This window comes from Mus caroli, unplaced genomic scaffold (genome assembly GCF_978045245.1).
Source record: "Mus caroli unplaced genomic scaffold, Mus_caroli_1 scaffold_4, whole genome shotgun sequence".
Lineage (NCBI taxonomy): Eukaryota > Metazoa > Chordata > Mammalia > Rodentia > Muridae > Mus > Mus caroli.
In genome coordinates this window covers 38,463,028-38,480,916 of record NW_028227259.1, presented here as the reverse complement: position 1 = coordinate 38,480,916, position 17,889 = coordinate 38,463,028, and the positions used below count along the sequence as shown (strand labels likewise).

At 49.0% G+C, this 17,889-nt stretch overlaps 1 protein-coding gene across 3 annotated transcripts in view; it reads right to left on the bottom strand.

Moving 5' to 3' along the window:
* Positions 1–17,889, bottom strand: part of Afap1 (actin filament associated protein 1) — a 111,718-nt gene that overhangs the window by 30,393 nt on the left and 63,436 nt on the right. For all 3 annotated transcript variants that reach the window (XM_085836640.1, XM_029477636.2, XM_021163596.3), the window contains exons 7-9: positions 12,164–12,265; positions 11,726–11,807; positions 5,226–5,375 (exon numbers count right to left, since the gene is read on the bottom strand). In XM_085836640.1, the coding sequence (XP_085692766.1) occupies positions 5,226–5,375; positions 11,726–11,807; positions 12,164–12,265 (334 nt within the window). The remainder of the gene's footprint in view (positions 1–5,225; positions 5,376–11,725; positions 11,808–12,163; positions 12,266–17,889) is intronic.

Here is a 17,889-nt window from a genome sequence, read left to right as displayed (position 1 = left end):
CTATGTCCCATCCCTGCTTGGGGAAGCCAGAGCTTCATCTCCTGGAGAGACTAACCCAGATGAAAGCTGACTGTGGCATCTGTGGCAGTTGTCCTACTATGGCCTCCAACTGTCCCACTGTGTGCACACCATCTCTCCGAGATTCAGAAAGGATTAGACAGGGAAAGGGTGACCAGCGGGTAAAAAGGAGGATAATGGAGAAGGCTGGGTGTCGCTCAGCTTCTTCCAGGTCTTGCACACATAATTACTCACACGCTTAGTGCTCAGATGAAAGTCTGCACACCTCTGATGAGTATTTCTTCAAGATATATTCCCAATGAGTACCCACATATGCAAAATGTGAGTCCTTCTCTGGCTGGGGGCCTCCTGAGTCCACACACTCTAACACTCTAACGTGCATCTCTTGCTGAACAAAGACTGATTGACACTTGCCTCGTGAGGCGAAGAATCTCTGATGCCACAGACACCAAGACAGAAGCCTGTGAGCACCAGAAAAGGGGACTCTTGTGTTCGGGGAGCTTCTAAACATTTTTCTTCAAGGGCCATCTAGGAAGGAGAAGGAAGGCACCTTAAGATGTGGGGTGCCCTACCAGAGGCCATAGCCAGACCTGATGCCTACATAAAATCAAAGACAGATAAGGGGGATTGTTCCCAGTACAGCTGCAGGTTTCGCTTGAGAAACCGCAGTTAAATGATATTATTCTTTTTAAAGGCTTTTAATGTATAGATGGGACTGTTCTGATTCATTAATGTTTTAAAAGAAAGAAGTAAAGCCCTACTTTAAAATGCAGTCAGATGAACATCTTACTAGAACTGTTTTGAAGGCTATCAACAGCAATCAATCACACCGAGAGCCAGGCGCTGGACCTCTCTGAGTAGACGTCACCTGTTAACAGAGCCTAAGTGTTTTCTGAACCCACAAACAGGATGGCAGGAAGGCCTGAACTAACTTGACATATTCTGGAGACATGGATCATATGTGCATGGGTTCTTTATCCACTGTTACAGAGCCACTCTGGATGGGGAGTGGAGGCACATGCCTGTGATCCCAGCATACAGCAGGGAGGCTCAGAGAGATCATGAGTTCAGAGCCAACCTGGGCTATATAATAAGACCCCGTCTCAACAACAACCAAAACCAGAAACAAACAAAAAAACTAACCAGTGTGGTAGCACATATATTTTCAGTACTCGGGAAGTTGCAGGACATGAGGTCAAGATGAATCTGTATGACACATGAAGACCTTGCCTTTAAAAACAAAAAAAGCTCTGAACTCTAGGGCATATGGGCTTCATGAAGCTGCCAGACAGGGAAAAGATGCATCGTGTGTAAGTCGGCTGAGTTGTCTGTGGCTGGGCCTAAGCAAGGATTAGAGATCTAGTGGCACAAGACCCTCCAGTGACCGCACTGTAGAGAGCCTCGAGCAGATAGTCTCAGACGCCAGCCTGGGCAGAACTGACAGCAGCACCAGCCCGCTCCTCGCTCCTCGCTCCGGATGGAGTCTGCCCACAGTCACCAGATGCTGCCGCTTTCCCAACATTTCAGCCATAGAAGGATGATTGCATGAGACAGGTCCTCCCTTAAGTTAAAGCATGACTTCATGGGAAGTTACCATATTTTAATACATTCTTGGGATTTAAGTTTCACAGAGAGAGAGTGAGAGAAGCAGGAAACTCAGACATGTCCACAGCTGTGTTTGTCAACAGGCCCCCATGGCACCTCACTTTCTCAAGAAGTGATTCCCAAGTTTTCATTTTCTTGGGGAGGGAACACAGAGGTGAATAAGGTCAGGAGGGGATCAAGTCAAAGGGTGGGTCCCAGTCCTGTACCAACAACGCCTTGCTAAGGAGATCTGCCAGATCTTCCAGCTAAAGCAGACATCTGCCACCAGAGGGCGCCATAGTGCAGCTAGGACCTTAAGACCTGGACTTGGACGGGCTTGGAGGCTTCCGGGGGGGGGAACAATTAGATGAGGGATTTGTTGTTTGATTTTTCCATTGGTTTTTATTCTTTTTCTATTTTTTTATAATCCCACTTCTATTATAGTAATGTGCTGATATATATTAAAAACTGGGTAATTTCAGTTTAATATTTTGAGATTCTTTCCACTCCAAATTCTACAGAAAGAAAGGCAAGATTAAACAAGGTCTCGTTTGAATTCTAAAGTTAACTAACTCTACAGGCCTCAAAGTCTACATTTTTCACCCGAGCCTGAGCAGGGCTGAATGTGCAGATGTGTTTAGTTGACTATAAAGCACAGCACAGTAAAGAATAGACAGTGGTGGTAACACAGGCTCTTAGCCCCTGCCCAGTTCACCCCCCATGCTCACAGAAACCAAGGAACTGTTGGAGCCCACATCCCAGACAAGCAGCCCGAATCCCCAAAGCAATGAGTGGCCTTGCCAGCATCTTCTGGGCCCTGCGCTGAGTGATGGGGACACTGCAGAGCAGTGTCATAATCTAGCAATGCAATGAGGCTTGGACCAGTCTGAGCTCCCAGGTAGACAGCGAGAGGAGGCCTTTGTGCTTGTACTCAGGACGATGCGACAAGTATAAGGCACCTGGGTGGGGCAGAGAGAGGGTAGACAGACAGCAGGAGGGCTGGAGGGAGGGTACATTTCCAGGTCTCACAGCTTTGCTTATAGAATAACAAGAACCCTGGGACTTTGTCGGACCATGGAAGGCCAGAAAAAAAAGAAAACAAACAAACAAACAAACAAACAAACAAACAAACTTGGGTTTGGAGTCTTGGTGTGTCTCTTGGATACATTACCCGGAGAGCTGCAAACAAGCTGCCCAGACCAACACTAATGCATCCCTCAAAGGCCTCTCAAGGAATGAAGATGGCACCTAGGGCCACCCAGCTACCTCTGTAGCTCTGATCCCCACCCACGAAAGCCCTGCAAGAGCACCCCAGGAAACCACAGCACCCCATCTAGCTTAACCAGACTGCAGTGCACAGGTGTGCACCAAGATCAGCTCAGTAATTCCCGGGACCCTTTTCTGCCCGCTCAGCTGCTCTGCCCTTCTGGCCCCATCAGCTTAGCACTGTCTCCCAGCAGCTGCAGGGGCTCAGCTTGGCAGGGTCAGTCCCCCCCGGGCCCCAGTCCAGCTCCCTTCCTCTGCTGAGAGCCCTGCAGCTGCTCTGAAAGGCTGAAAATGGCCATTGTTCCCTGTTCCCTAGAGACACTTACCCTTACCTCTGGTCTGGCAGAGAGCTGCGTGTCCATTTTAGAGTTGTGCGGACAGAGGACATTGTCTCGGCAGAAGCCAGAGCTGTGACCAGCAAAGCCTCAGGCCCCTGCTCTCAGAATCACTCAAGCTCTCAAGAAACTGACTAGCATGGAGACAGTAACAGAGCAAACAACCCATCTATGGGGAGGCCGGCAACACTGTGCTCTTCTGATAAGGAAGTGCCATGACTTACAGGGAGTCAGAGAGTATTGGGGGAGTGGAGTCACCCGCTTGTGAGGGCAGGGGCCACCAATTCTGCTGAGGCCCGAGACTCATGACTTCTCTGAGGCACGCCATCCTCCTCTGCAAGAGGAGGGCCCAGACTGTGACCTCTGACCTGCCTTGCCATGTTAATACACAACCATTCCTCCTAAAAGCATTTCTACCTCTAGCCTTGAATCCCGGTGCTCAAGAGACAGATGCAGCAGGCAGATCTCTGTGAGTTCAAGACCTGCCTGGTGTATATGGTGAGACCGTGTCTCAAAAAATAATTTCTTATTATCTCTAACCTAGATCAGTTGAAAAAAGAAAAAAAAAAAAAAACAGAAGCTAAACTCTCCTTAACTCCAGACTGCTGTCATCACAAGGGCTGATGACAAAGGCAGGAAGAAAGACTATGTACCCAAGAACTCCAGGAAGATGGAGAGGTTGGCCAGGAGCAGTGTGGCAGTGTCCCCAGCCTCTCCCAACTCTGTCACAGCTTTGTCCAGCTGTCTGCACTCCAGCCAAGTTCTCTCCTCATAGAAAGGAATATGACATGGAAACCTTCATTACCAGCTGACCTGATTCTGTCCTGTTCCCAGCAACTACTTGATGATAAATAGTCCAGGGATCTGGGGTGCATGTAGCTCCTGGTACCTATGGATGCTATCATTCTTTCCTGACTCGACACCCAAGGAGGGGGATCAGTAAGAAAGAGGGGATTGTAAACAGAATGACTCTGAAGGAAGCGTGTGTTCACATTGATGGGAAGCAGACTCTGAATTGTAACCTACAAGGGCGTATTCCTCGTCTTGTTTTGTTCTGGTATAGGGTCTTACTATGTTGCTGTGGCTGGTTAGTACTCAGTACATAGCCCAGGATCGCCCAGACTAGTCCAGCCTAGCCCAGAGTAGCCCAGGCTGGCCTTATTAGCAATAACCCTCTATGCTTCTGCCCCCTTGGTACTAGGATTACAGGCATGTACCCCCATGCCAGGCTCCATTCTTGATATTTTTAAGGAAGGAAAGGGCCTGGAGGTAGGACACTAGCCTAGAGCATCTCTACTATAAACAAAACAAACCCGAAAGGCAAACATTCCTTTGCATTTGTGAAGTTTTCCTCCTTGAAAGAGCTACTCGGTTCCCCTAAATGTGGCTACTAGGACTGTTACAGTGTGGTGTTGCTACCACTCTTGTGGACGTTGTACCCAACAGCCTGCCCACAGGCTAACTTAGGTGCCATGGCACCGCCCTCCACTGCTTTGCTCTCCACACGGTGGGCACAGCTGGCTGTTACATACGCGTTCCTCTGGTTCCTGTCCTTGGTCGGCTCCTCTCTTTAGCCCAGACACCAGGCGGGCAAGACTGGCTAGGTGACTGCTATAGACCATATGCTTTACCGAGTCTCTGACAAAATAGCATCACACATACATACACACTGGGGGTGGGGGACAGAGACAGAGACAGACAGACAGAAGACAACACTGTGAACATGAGATGGCCACACAGCTCTGTCTGCAACGTAAGTCCTAGGTGTGACCCGAAGGAGACTCAGTTCTAGAGCTTTGGCCTGTTTGGTGCCTGTGTCCGAGTCTGGAAACACTGGCATGGACTTGGGGAAGGTGGCATCATTAGACAGAGAACATTGGTATTTACCTTGAAAAAACCATGGACCAGCATCACAAGCCCTTGGAGATACTGCTATTACTAAAGGCTGAAACTGCTCTCCACACTTCAGACAGCCCCAGAGCACACCCAGGGATAGTCTGCTGACACACGGCAGGGTCTTACCACAAGTGGGCACATCCTCCTCTGCTGATGACGTCTGCTCGTCTGTGGATGGCTTCTTCTTTCCCAGACCGATGATCTTGGTAATTTTCTTCCCAGTGACCTTGGACACAGTCCCCTTGGCTTCTGACTTGGAAGGTTTCTTCCTCTTTGCTGTCAACACAAAAGTGTGTCTTAACCATTGGTGTTAAGTGGGAAAGTCACAGCACTGATGGCCAAGCATTTCCTCCTCTCCAAACTGTCACTCATCGTACACATGAACACCTGTGACGAGCCAGCTGGGGATCCAGATGCTGGGGCCGCAGAAGGATATGGCTATACTCAGGAAGCCTGCACTGCACAGAGGATCAGGTATGAACACATGTGCATACAGGCATGTGAGCATTACCATACATACATGACCTACTCAACGGCAACAAAGGATGGCAAAACCCACATGGAGACATGAGTTCCTTGGAGAACAGGTGAACGGGTGAATGGTCGCACAGAGCCTGCCCAGGGCAGAGTTGAGTGCTCAGATGTAAAGAATGAGATATGCCTGTCTCAGAAGAAGCAACTCCCAGGCTGACACAAATCATCAGTGTGTTAAGATGCAGGGGCCCAAGGAACCAAGGGGAGCTGGTACCACTGCCGCAGTAGCCTGGCTGACAAGGGGCGGGTCCTAAAGAAAGGAAGAGGAACGTGGGTCCTCATTAGGGGTCTATCCTGTCCATTTTGGACACTACGCTGAGCTTCTCTGTGCAGAGCTCTCAGACCAGAGCCCACCTTTCGATCCATCACCTCACATTTTAATCAGGACAGTGATGGCTAGGAACGAACTGTTAGCATATAAACCTAGAAACATGCTGTGCAATAAGAACTCTTGTCTTATGCAGAAATCAGAAGACCTGGAAATTGTGGACTACCATATGCAGTACCTTGGTGCAGAGTCCATGCCAGTGTTAATGACTCCTGGTTCTGGCACAGGGCAGTTCTCATCTCTCTAGACCAGGCCACAGAGGGAAGCTGACTATGAGCTGGTTTCCTGAATTTGCTCCTACTCAGACATGTGTAGCCCTTTCCTCCCCTCAAGGTTTCATCCATGAGTTGAGCTGAATCACAGGATGAGACTCAGACTTCTAAGTCGGAATGGATGCGTAAGGGCCCACTCAGAGCTGAGGGACCTGATCCTTCTACTCGAGTGCAACTCCGCGCAAAGGCTAGTCAGCCCATCTCAGTCTCTTAAGAATGTCACATGCTAGAGCCGGGCGTGGTGGCGCACGCCTTTAATCCCAGCACTCGGGAGGCAGAGGCAGGCGGATTTCTGAGTTCGAGGCCAGCCTGGTCTACAAAGTGAGTTCCAGGACAGCCAGGGCTACACAGAGAAACCCTGTCTCGAAAAACCAAAAAAAAAAAAAAATGTCACATGCTAGAGCTGGGTGTGAGGCTTTCCCAAGGGTCTCTTCCACTGAAACGCAGCCTCCCTGGGCTGCAGTTCTACATCAAGACCCATGCAGCATCACCTCGCTCGCTACACACCTAGTGCAACCCTTCAGTCCTTTGGAACAACACACAAACCCTTTTAGAATGCAATGGGCATCCAGGCTCCTTTCCCAGGAACAAGTGAACCCAGCAGGTCCCATGGAATCCTTCCAGAGACAGAACACCTAGGAGCATGGAATGAGTTACAGAAGAATTCCCCAACTCCTCCCCTAAACAAACGTGCTCACTCTCAAGGAGGCCCCCAGTCCTCTTTGGTGAAGACGAGAAAACAGTCCCCGTTTCTACTTCCACCCTGCCTGCCCCCTGAAGTCAGTAGGTGAAATCCTTGCCTCCCCCCCTGGCGTAAAGGTAAGGAGCAGTGCCTGAGGAAAGAGCTGCCTGCCATACTGCAGCTAAAATAGGAGGCCATGGAGAACTGGAGGGCAAACCTAACATTCCATGCTCAACGTTCCTGCCCTGGCCCCACAATACTGCCCCGAGGAGTGACGGTATTTGGAGACAGGAGTCCTAATGAGGTAGGTTTGAAGTGGAAACTTCTGGTTTCTTTGGAAAGTTAGTTATGTCAAATGATGCTTTGCTGGGGCACACAGGTAAAAGGATGTGTTGCTAAAGCAAACATGTGAAAGGCTGTTTTCCTGAATCAGACGCAGGTAATAGAATGTTTGGATACAGCAGACACATGAAGGGACCCTTGACGAAGAAGTATAAACATGATCCCACAGACAGTGGGAGACGAGCACTGAGCATTGGTTTGGTTTGCCCTGCCTCACTTTTCTTCACTAATGACACACATGTATTGGTTCGCCTTACATAATCTTGTTGAGCTCAACTTACTTGTAAGACTGCCATTGAGAGAAACTTGCCTAAGAACTGCTCCTGAGGTTCTTGTAGCAGCTTGCTGCTTCTGTGGGCAGTTTCTTCAGGACTGAACTACAGCTGCCTGGTGTTTGCTTGCTAAAAGGACTGGACTGTAGCTGCTGGTTCATGCCTGCTGTCTGCCTGCCTACAGGACGGATTTGTAGTTGCTGAATTGTATTTGGTGTTTGCTACGGGACTGAATTGCTGCCCAAGCAGATCAAGCTTGGCCCCAAAGAACCTACTGGGGAACAGGTTCACTTTCCCCCGTATCCTAATAACTTTTCTCTTCCACTAACTCTGCTGGGTGGTGGGCTAGAGAAGAGATTGAACCCTTATTAAAAGTAGGTTGCAAAAACTTCATGCCTACAGAGGTTAAATGAGGCCTCATGTCAATGACTGATCTAAAATAACACCCTTTTATAGACTATGTGTGCACAGAACACTTGAGGACACAAGCCAGGAAGAAAGGCCCCCAGGGAGTAAGTAGCTCTGCCTGTGGCCTTCATCTCGAGCCTCTGCGGTGTGCACCCCAGCCTTCTCCCTGTGTCTTTACAACACAGATATTTTTTTTGACTTATTTTAAATAAACCAGATTAAGGTTCCCTGAAATACCCATGGGAATGTCTGTGCACTGCCTTTTCCTTGCTCTTAGACTCACATCTACTTACTAAGTAATGAGAACCTAGCCAAGGTCTTGGTGGGAAGACCCAGGCCTTCCCCCTCCACTAGACAGAAGCCTGGGGCCAGAGATTTGGATTATTTCTCCTTCAGTCCAGCCAAGCCACAGTGGGCAGAAGAGACAGTGTTTGGCTTCATCAGCGGATCCCCAGGAACCTGCAGATGAACAACGTCATTGCCTCCCACTCCCAAGTGAGGTGACCAGAGACACCCTCCACAGGCTCTGCCCCGGGGTAACCCTTCCACTCAGGCAGCAGGTGAGAGTGGAATTCACACTCACCAGAACGGACACCAGCTCCTGCCAGCAAAGCTCCTGCCTCCAACTCCTAAGGCATAGCCTATGTCTTCCTTGGAAGAAAGGTCTCTATGTAGGGATATGACAGAAAAGCCATCAAGGACCCTTTGAAGGGATTCAGTGGGAAAGGGGCAGGATTTAGCACATGATTAAATCCAAAAGTCAATAGAGAACTCTCAAGTCAGTGAGGTTACATGGCAGAACAGTGGAAGGGGTCAAAGGGCACAGATGGCCAAGACTAATGCCCTAGTGATGAAGACATACTTCAGTGTGTGAATGTCACAAACCTAGCCAGCCTGCTTTTTTCTACGGAGATGGAAATGAAATGATTTTCTGTCTAGTCTAGGGGTAGTAAGGGGAGGGAGAGGTGACATCATCAGACCTCTGGTTCAACAAGTTCACCCACAGACACCCCCACTGAGGGCTTTGTCTCAAAGCCACACAAGCACTGGTTAGGGCAGTGAAGTTTCTACAGCCTGGGACTTCTGTCATCTTTCCCTGTATCTGCTATAGGACTCCCCAGTGTCTATAGTGGGGCTCACCATGAAAAAAAAATAAAGAATGTCTCAGAGCAGAGCTATAGCTTTGACCACAGCCTTCTCCAGTGAGGCCATAGCATGGAGGGGTGCAGGCTTCCTGTCTGTGACCACCACAAACTATCACAAAGGACCAAGCTAAAGAGAGCTCCACTCACATCCCTCCACTGCGAAGCAGAGAACAGTCAGGGTCAAGAACAAGGGTACAAGGTGCTTAGGGTGCATCTGGACCAGGAAGCTCCCTTGTCATCTTTGACAAGCAAGCACAGTGTCAGACAAAAGGAAAATGTGTGAGCCAGGCCAGCTGCTCGTTCCCAAACTTGCAGCGCTGTTCTTGTTAAACAGTACAGGAGGGGCTGCGGAGACAGCTTCCTGCTCATCAGTGTATACCGCTCCTCTGGAGAATCTGAGTTCAGACCCAACACTGAGGACGCGTACCTCACTTCTAATTCGAGATCCAAAGCTATTTTCTGGTCTCCACACAGGCACCTGAAAACACACTCACACCTACATAATAAAGACTTTTCCTTTTAAAGGAGTGAACAGTAGATTCCTGGGGGCAAAATCAAAACCTACATGAATTATCCAACAGGCACACTACTCCATAGGAATGGAGCAATCACACAGGTTCATGGGGGCTGGGGAATAGTAAGAAAACTGAGCTGTCAACCATGCCTGTCCCACCTCAGCATCGAAACAGTCACCTGATGTGTGGCACCTCTGAGGTCCTAGCTTGGAAGGCTGAGGTTGGACAACAAACAGCTTGAATCCATGAGGTTGAGATCGGCCTAGGTGAAAAAACCATCTCACAACAACAAAAAAAAAAAACAACAACAACAACAAAATAGCCAAAAGGGAAGAAAGGAGCCAGACAGCAAAGCTGGAGCCCAGAGACCACAGGGTGTCCCACCTCAGAGCAGAAGTTAAAGATAGCTTCTGGCTCCGAGGTCTTCATTATATATGACATGACTGGTAGTAGCTCCCAGGGGACAGGACTAAAATTACATTCAGACTGGACTGTGTTAGAAAACCGCAGTGAAGAAAGAGACAGTGTGACCTTCCGGGGTGAACTGTGGCATTGTCTGGCTCCAGAATTCTCAGGGCTGGGACAGCTGCCGGCGCAGCACATGATTTATTCTTAGGTAGAAGCACTCATCACACGTGAGTGGCACAGATGAGGGCACAGGCACTTGGGTCCACAGAGCTCCAGCTCCCTCCACCTACCTGCACTTCAACACACACTCAGGAGTAAAATGTCTAGCCACACAGATGGGGACAGTCCATAGGAAACACATTTTATAAATGGCACACAGGAAGAGTATGAAGAGGCCTCTAAAAGCTCAATAACAACTCCACAGAAATATGGGCAAAGGATCTGAGGAGACATTCTACCAGAGAATGTCTACCTCACCCACTGGGGAGGCCACAGCTGCACACCATCACACATCTGTGCAATACCAGGGAAAGACTGCAGGCCAGCCAGGGGCAGCGATCCTACGAGAAGGTTCAACCTTGCAACCCCACTTCTGGTTAGGTTCCTGGGAGACATGGAGTCACATGTCCATGAAAAGTCCTACCCGGGAGTCAGAATGTCCCCAGTCACTGTGTGTCCTGGCATTGGCCAGTAGGTGACCAGCAGAGTTTATCTCCACAGGGAAGGCTGAGCAGCGGCTCTCACACTGCAAATCAAGGTGTACTGAGATACAGAAAGGAAACTCCCAATAGGCAATGCACCCCAGATCCCAAGTGCAAGCTGGAAACAGCAGCAGCTACCTGGGGTAGCTTGGGGCAGCAGTGACAAAGAGGAATGTGAAGGAACAGTGGGGTGACAGACATGCAGGCTGTCTCTTGTTGTGGTGATGGTGACTTGCTGTAGGGGTATATTAAAGTTCATAGGTCAGCTAAGTCAAAGTTGGCAGGTTTTACTGAACATCATCTGCCTTGCTATAAAGTCAAGTTTAAAAACAAGACTATAACCCCTGCACATCCATGTTCAGAGCTGTTCTGCTATCAATAGCCAACGGCTAGAAGCAACACAAGTACCACTCACTGGCAGATGAATGGGTAAGAAGTGGCCCATAGAATGGAATGTTATTCAGTCTTGAAAAGGAAGGAAAGGCTGACACACAGTACAATATGGATGAACCTTGAAGACATCACACCAGGTGAAATGAGCCAGCTGCCACCAGACAAGTAGCACAGCACTGCACTTGCATGAGGCCCCCAGCGTGTAGAACGCAGAGAGACAGAAAGCAGAACACTGATTGCCAGGGCTAAGGAGGGGGTGAGGGACTTAGGTTTCATGAAAACTAGGTTTTGATTTGTGAAGACAGAAAGTTCCAGAGATAGATGCAAGTGATGGCTACACAGCACTGTATGTGTATAGTTAATGTCTACAGAACACTTTGAGATGGTCAAGGATTATAAAGTCTGTGGTATATGTACTTTTTTATGGTTTAGCGATAATTTAAATGAAGCTGGGAAGAAAGAAAGATTCTGGGCTGTTGCAAATGAAGAGGCCTTCCTTGTGTCCTTGGGGACAGAGGGCAGTGGCACCTGCCCGGCCAAAGCACAAAGGTTTCCCGCACAGTCACACCTAGCATGGCAACCCGCTTTGTGACTTCAGATATTCTTGGCACGTGTTAGAGTCTCACCTTGTTCTTTTCCATTACACGTGGTGACTCCGTTTTCCACACCACCTTCTCCATCAGAGCTGGGCCTCTCTGAAGACAGTTTCTATAAGGACATAAGGATCACATTATTCCCACAGCGGTCATGCAGACGTGGTGAGGTACGGTGGAAAGCGAAATGTTATCTCCAAAGTTAAAGGGTGCATGGGCTGAAAGAGTGCTCAACACTCCACAGAAGAAGTGTTTCGGCTCTCACACAACGTGATTAAACTGGCAATTCCAGATGAAAGGATTGAGGTCTGAGGTGGCGGGCATGAGGGACAGCCTGGCTAGCCAATAAACTGAACACATGCACTTACATGTCTCAACAATTCCCCATAAATACATATAGTTCATCTGTATGCACAGGGAGGAGACACCATGAAGGAGACAAAGAGCTGAGTGAGAACTGGCGTCCCTCACCTTCTCCAGTTCTGCCTTGTTCACAGGGGCGCTGGTGCTGGGCGGTGGAGAACATTCCGGATCCACGGGCCCGCTACAGCCACTGTAGGCTTCTTTGATTACCTGTGGAAGTGAGACACAGTCTGAGCCTGACCAGAGGCAGGGGGATCCAGGTGATGGGTGTAGTCCTATATGGGCAGACAGATGCCTACGGTGTGGCAGGAGAACTCGAGGGGTCAACAGCACATACACATAATTAAAAATTAAATAAAAAAATAAACCTTTTCTCAGAAAGGTGATGTCTGACAGATGACGGAGCTATAAGAATAAAAGGTGCCCCTTTCACAGGAAACTGTCAGCTACTGCAGAGCCAGGGCGCTGCACCAGGATGACACATGAGCTATGTTAGCTGAGGGCCACGTGAACTGAGGACAGAAAGGCTTTTAGGCAGAGAGGACAGTGGTGCAAAGGCCCTGCAGCAGATGACAAGTGTTTAAGGAGCCCCTAGAGTGTTGTGTGGCTAGGGAGAACAGGGCAGGGAAGAAGAAACTGGACAACAGGTGTAGGGGCCCAGTCACATGGCCCTCTTGGGTCTGAGGAAGGAGACTGAACTTGGTCAGTGTAAGGAGAGACAGATGGACAGGACGACTACAGCGTGAGGAGGGAGGGACTCCACAACCAGGGCTAATGGCTCTGCTGCCTGGCTTTCACCTTGGCAGAATAATGAACTGTTCTGACCTGAGCCTCCTCCTCCTCCTCCTCCTCCAAGGAACACAAATATCATGTCCTAGATGCTTCTGTTCCTCCAAATTCATGTTGAAAATTAAACCCCACAGCAGCAGCCTTGGAATGGGGGGTTAGAAGATAACAGGGACGGGGAGCTAAGCCTCTGCCAATGGCTCAGACCTCAGAGAGCTCCCATGCCCTGTGTGTATAGGACACAGCGACTAAGAACTATGTGCCAGGGGGAGCACAGGCCGTCACAGCCTCCTCAGTCAGCCAGCACCTGAATCAGGGACTTCCCACCCTTAGAACTGTAAATAAATAAATAAATAAATAAATAAATAAATAAATAAATAAATAAGTAGAACAGGACTAGCCTTTCTCTGGGAAAGAAACACACTTGGAGCAGGGGAGTTCAAGTCCAGCTCCCCCGCTCACCACCTGAGCAAGGCCGAGCCTCTTACAAATTTACACACTTTAGCTAAACTCCACAAAGCAACACCCAATGCCACTGAGAAAGGCCGTGGTGGGCACCCCTGTGGTGGGCAGACGAGAAGTGCCCCAGCCCACACTTCTCCTGCACCAGGCCTCCGGGAACCTCAGCTTGTAATTATAGCTTTAACTAAGAAAATTGGCTGCAATTACACACATAACCGTGAACTTGATGAGTTCTTCATTCTTACCAAAGCCCGCACTCCAAACCGTGGCTGCAAAGCCCACACTCCAAACCGTGGCTGCAAAGGCGTGGTCTGGGGAAGCTTAGCTGTCTTCCTTCCCTTTGCTGTTCCCTGGCCTTGGGGGAAGCATGTGCTAGTGTGCTTGCACTTATTCCTACCAGCCCTGGTGGAGGCAGGTGCTGTGTGTGTACGTGCACATGTCTGCCAGTGTGTGTGTCTGTGTGTCTCTGCGTGTGTGTGTGTATGTCAATGTGTTTGTGTGTGTGTCTGCCTGTCTGTGTGACTCGGTGCATGTATGTTTGTCTGTGTGGCCCTGTGTGTGTATGTGTCTGTCTGTGTGTCCATATGTCAGTGCGTTTGTGTGTGTGTCTGCATGTCTATGTGACTCTGTGTATGTGTGTTTGTCTGTGTGGCCCTGCATATGTATGTGTGTCTGTGTGTCTGTATGTCAGTGTATATCTGCCTGTCTTTTGATTTTGTCTATTTGTCTGTGTGTCTGTATGTCAGTGTGTTTGTGTGTGTGTCTGCCTGTCTGTGTAACTCTGTGCATGTGTGTTTGTCTGTATGGCCCTGTGTGTGTGTGTCTGCCTGTCTGCCTGACTCTGTGTGTGTGTGTGTGTGTGTGTGTGCCTCTGTGTGTGTGCCTCTGTGTGTCTCCTGCCTGTTTGGCTCTGGGTATACTGCCCCCTGGAGGGCATTGTGTTCTCTTGACTGAGCACAGCTCATCCTCACAGAGATGCACAACTCCCTCTGCTTCCCACATGCAGAGGTGCCATTAACGGTGTGTGACACTTTGCCCAGCAGCAACATCTTTTGAAGGTCTTTATGAGACGGAAAAAGTATACAACGAGGACAAACTGGCCCTGAGATTTTCTATAATTTTTTTTTAACTGAGCCAATAAAAACATAGAAAAGAGACAGGATTAAGTAAAAGCCATGTGGCCAAATCCTCTGCACCGATGTCACAAATCACAAAAGCATAGAGAAAAATGGCACCGGGCATATGCACACTTCAACCTCTTTCTTCCCAGGCCAGGCCTTCTGGAGGAAGAAGATGACACCTGGCCATCAGAGCTTGCTCGTGACAGCCTCTTCCCAAGCTCCCAGGAGTTTACCTCACACACTTGCAACACTCAGGGGGCCATACTTGCTTCTCTGGTGACTCACTTCTCTCTCACCTAGAACTCAGCTCCCTTGTGGATCAGAGCCATGTGTTGTGCAGTGCTGGGATGGGCACGAGGCAACCCAGAGAGACCCAGACACCCACCTGGGGCAGGCCAAGAGCAGAGAAGTCACCTTGGCATTGTGAGACTGTCTTTCCCTGTCCAGACCACAGACAAAGCACCCTGTGGGACAGTGAGCCCGGGTGGTCTTGTTTCCACGGGGGTCCCACCAGTGGAAGAAATCAGGCTGCTTCGTTCACTGACCTCTGCATCTCCCAAAGGCACCTGCAGGGTCCGTTCCAAAATGATAAAGGAAGGCCCTGCCACTCGAGGTATATGTCTATGTATAGTGTGAGAAGGTCAAAGTGCACTTAAAAGAATGACATTGGAATTGAAAATTCACGACTCCTCCACACAACCAAACACTCTGTGGCATTTTTGTTTGCTTTTAACTTAAGCCCTCCACCCCAGAAGCACAGTCTCTGCACATTTTTATGGAAACATGATCATGCTGCTTCTGGGAATGCTGGCTCGTGTCTTGTGTTTGACCTCTGCAGAGAGGCTCATGTCTGCAGCTTCTGTACACACATGAACATTCATGTGGATAGACACAAGCATGCACGCATAGAGATGGGCTTCTGGCAAGGGCTGAGGGTGGTGGATGTAACAGGCAGACAAGACACATTCATGGCTCTGGTGGGTACTTTTGGCAGAAGGGCAAATAGCATTGCATGCTGGTCAAATGCTGCCTTGTGTATATCCTGCTTTGCAAGGGCAAGTGAGTTCTAACTGGAGGATTTTTCATTGTTCTATTAAAACTATTTCTAAACATCTACGGCTGGATCATAAACCCTAAACAAGCCTTGATAACAGTAGTCTTCGGTGATGAGATACTTGCCTTTATTTATAAAACAATTCCCAGTAGAGAGTGGAAAAGCACTTCCTTAGCGACTCACAGTGACAATGAGATCACTCAGCGGAAGAGTGTCCCCAGCATATATGAGACCTGAACTCAATGCCTTGGGTTCCTGGGGCACCAGGGTTACTTATTAAGACACTGTCTTTAAAAAAAAAAAAAGAATTTTAAAAACTAAAATAATAAAGCAGAAAGTCATATTGTAGAAAAATCAGCTGAGCCCAAAGTTTATTACATAACTGACAAAACCAAGACCTTCTGCCGAGACAATGAACAGGGCACGTGGTATCTCACTGTCACCACACAGAACAGCACATCTAACCACCACCCTGACAACACAAAACAAGCTGGAGAAACCAAAAAACCCAAAAGCAAAGTCGTAGCACTTTTCAAAGTCATCTGAGTGTGGAGACACTGCGAAGCCACAGGGAAGGGAACCCTAAAGATGAAGGGGCCTTGGAAGAAAAGGGCTCCCCCTGCCTGGAGAAAAGAGGCTCTCCGCAGCTGCCCTCTTGGCTGACCACAGATGGAGCCAGAGATGACAGAGTAACCAAGCAAAACTTAGGTGCCCAAGGGCCTACAGGAGCCAGTTCTCACCCCTCAGCCCTCCCATCATTTTGGAGGTGATAAGGAGGCCGAAAGGCAGGCAGGGAGGAGACAGGGTCCCGAGATGTGGAGCACTTCATCCAGCACAAGGTGTCTGCTTTGCCAAGGAAGTTCAGTTGCACGGCAAGTGCCCATCAGGAAGGAAGGTTCCAGCTTCCAGGATCAAAGGGATACCATAGTCACGAGTGGAGGCTGAGCCCAGAGCAGAGAGTCTGGCAAGCTAGACCTAAAGAGACCTGAAGGCTGCTCCAGAAAGCTGGCCACCTGGTCCACTGTCCATGAGAGACCTCAGGCCTCTTGCCAGCTTTCTGGTCCCCTGCCATACTCCTGTGAAAACATAGCACCCATTCTGAAGGCAGGAGTAATATGAAGCAAAGCAACATGGCCACAGTCTATGGTGCCTAACAACGAGGGACTGTTGGGAACAGGGCTACACCTGGCTCTTGGGAAATAGCAGAGGGTAGTCTCTGTGGTTTTCTTCCACACATCCCAAAGCCTGTGCAGATTCCTGGGGCAAATTCAGAAGCAATACAAAGATGACCCCAGTGCCGGAATGACCAGACACTAAAACAGCTATAACAGAATTGCCTGTTATACATATTAAACAGCCAATGAAGCGGAGGGTGGTGGACAGACTGATGGGATTTCAGACAGACATGATGACAAAGAACATCCAGAAAGTTCTAGAATGGAAACCAAGATTAAAGTGAACATGAGGGCACACTGGACCAGAGCTCCCAAAGTGGAGAGAACAGGCCACAAAGAGCATGCAGCCAGAGGGCCACAGGGGTGAAGAGCTGACCCAAGTGCTTCAATCCAACAAAAGACAGCAGCTTTTGGATAAATGGCATTGGATAGATGACAGACAATGAACAAGAAGGCTGCCCCCCTGCACCAGTACTGCACCATCATCCGCTGGAAGCCTAAGAATAAAGCCACTTAAACATTCCAGTGACAGTGACACCAAACCTGAGAACCATGGTGGTGGGCAGGCCTGGCTTCTCAGGAAGCAGAGTAAGATGGTGGTTCTACACTCCCAGGAACTCCATTTTCAGAAGGCCTGTGCTAGAGGAAATGGGCTTTCAATTTTTTCTATTTAATTAAAAAAAAAAAAAGACTTAGTTTATCTTACTTGTATGTATTGTGTGTGCCTGTGTGTGTGCATGCATGTGAGTGCAGATGTCTGTGGAGGTCAAAGGTGTCGTCTCCCAGTGGAGCTGGAGTTACAGGCAGCTGTGAGCCACGTATATAGGTGCTTCCAACTGAACCTGGGTGCTCTGCCAGAGCAGTGTACACGCCTAACCGAGCCATCTCTCCAGCCCCTCCCCTGCTAAAACAAAACAAAACACCCACTTCTGTGATGTAAAAGGAAATGACAAGATGGAGGCTCATACCCATCATCCCATCCCCCTCCACTTCTTGTCCCCTCAAGAGACACAGGAGTTCGTGGTTCTAGACACCAAAACAGAAGGTCCCTGAGCAGGGAGAGTTAAGCAAGGGCAGGTCTCAATCCTATCAGCATAGGGCAGCATTTAGAAAAATACAAAGCAAAAAAAAACCATAAAGTCTTTCAGGTTCCCAACAATTACGAATGATTCAGAGTCGTGTTTTTAAAATAACCCCTCTGCGGCTCGGCAGGGAAAATCACCCACTGTACAAACC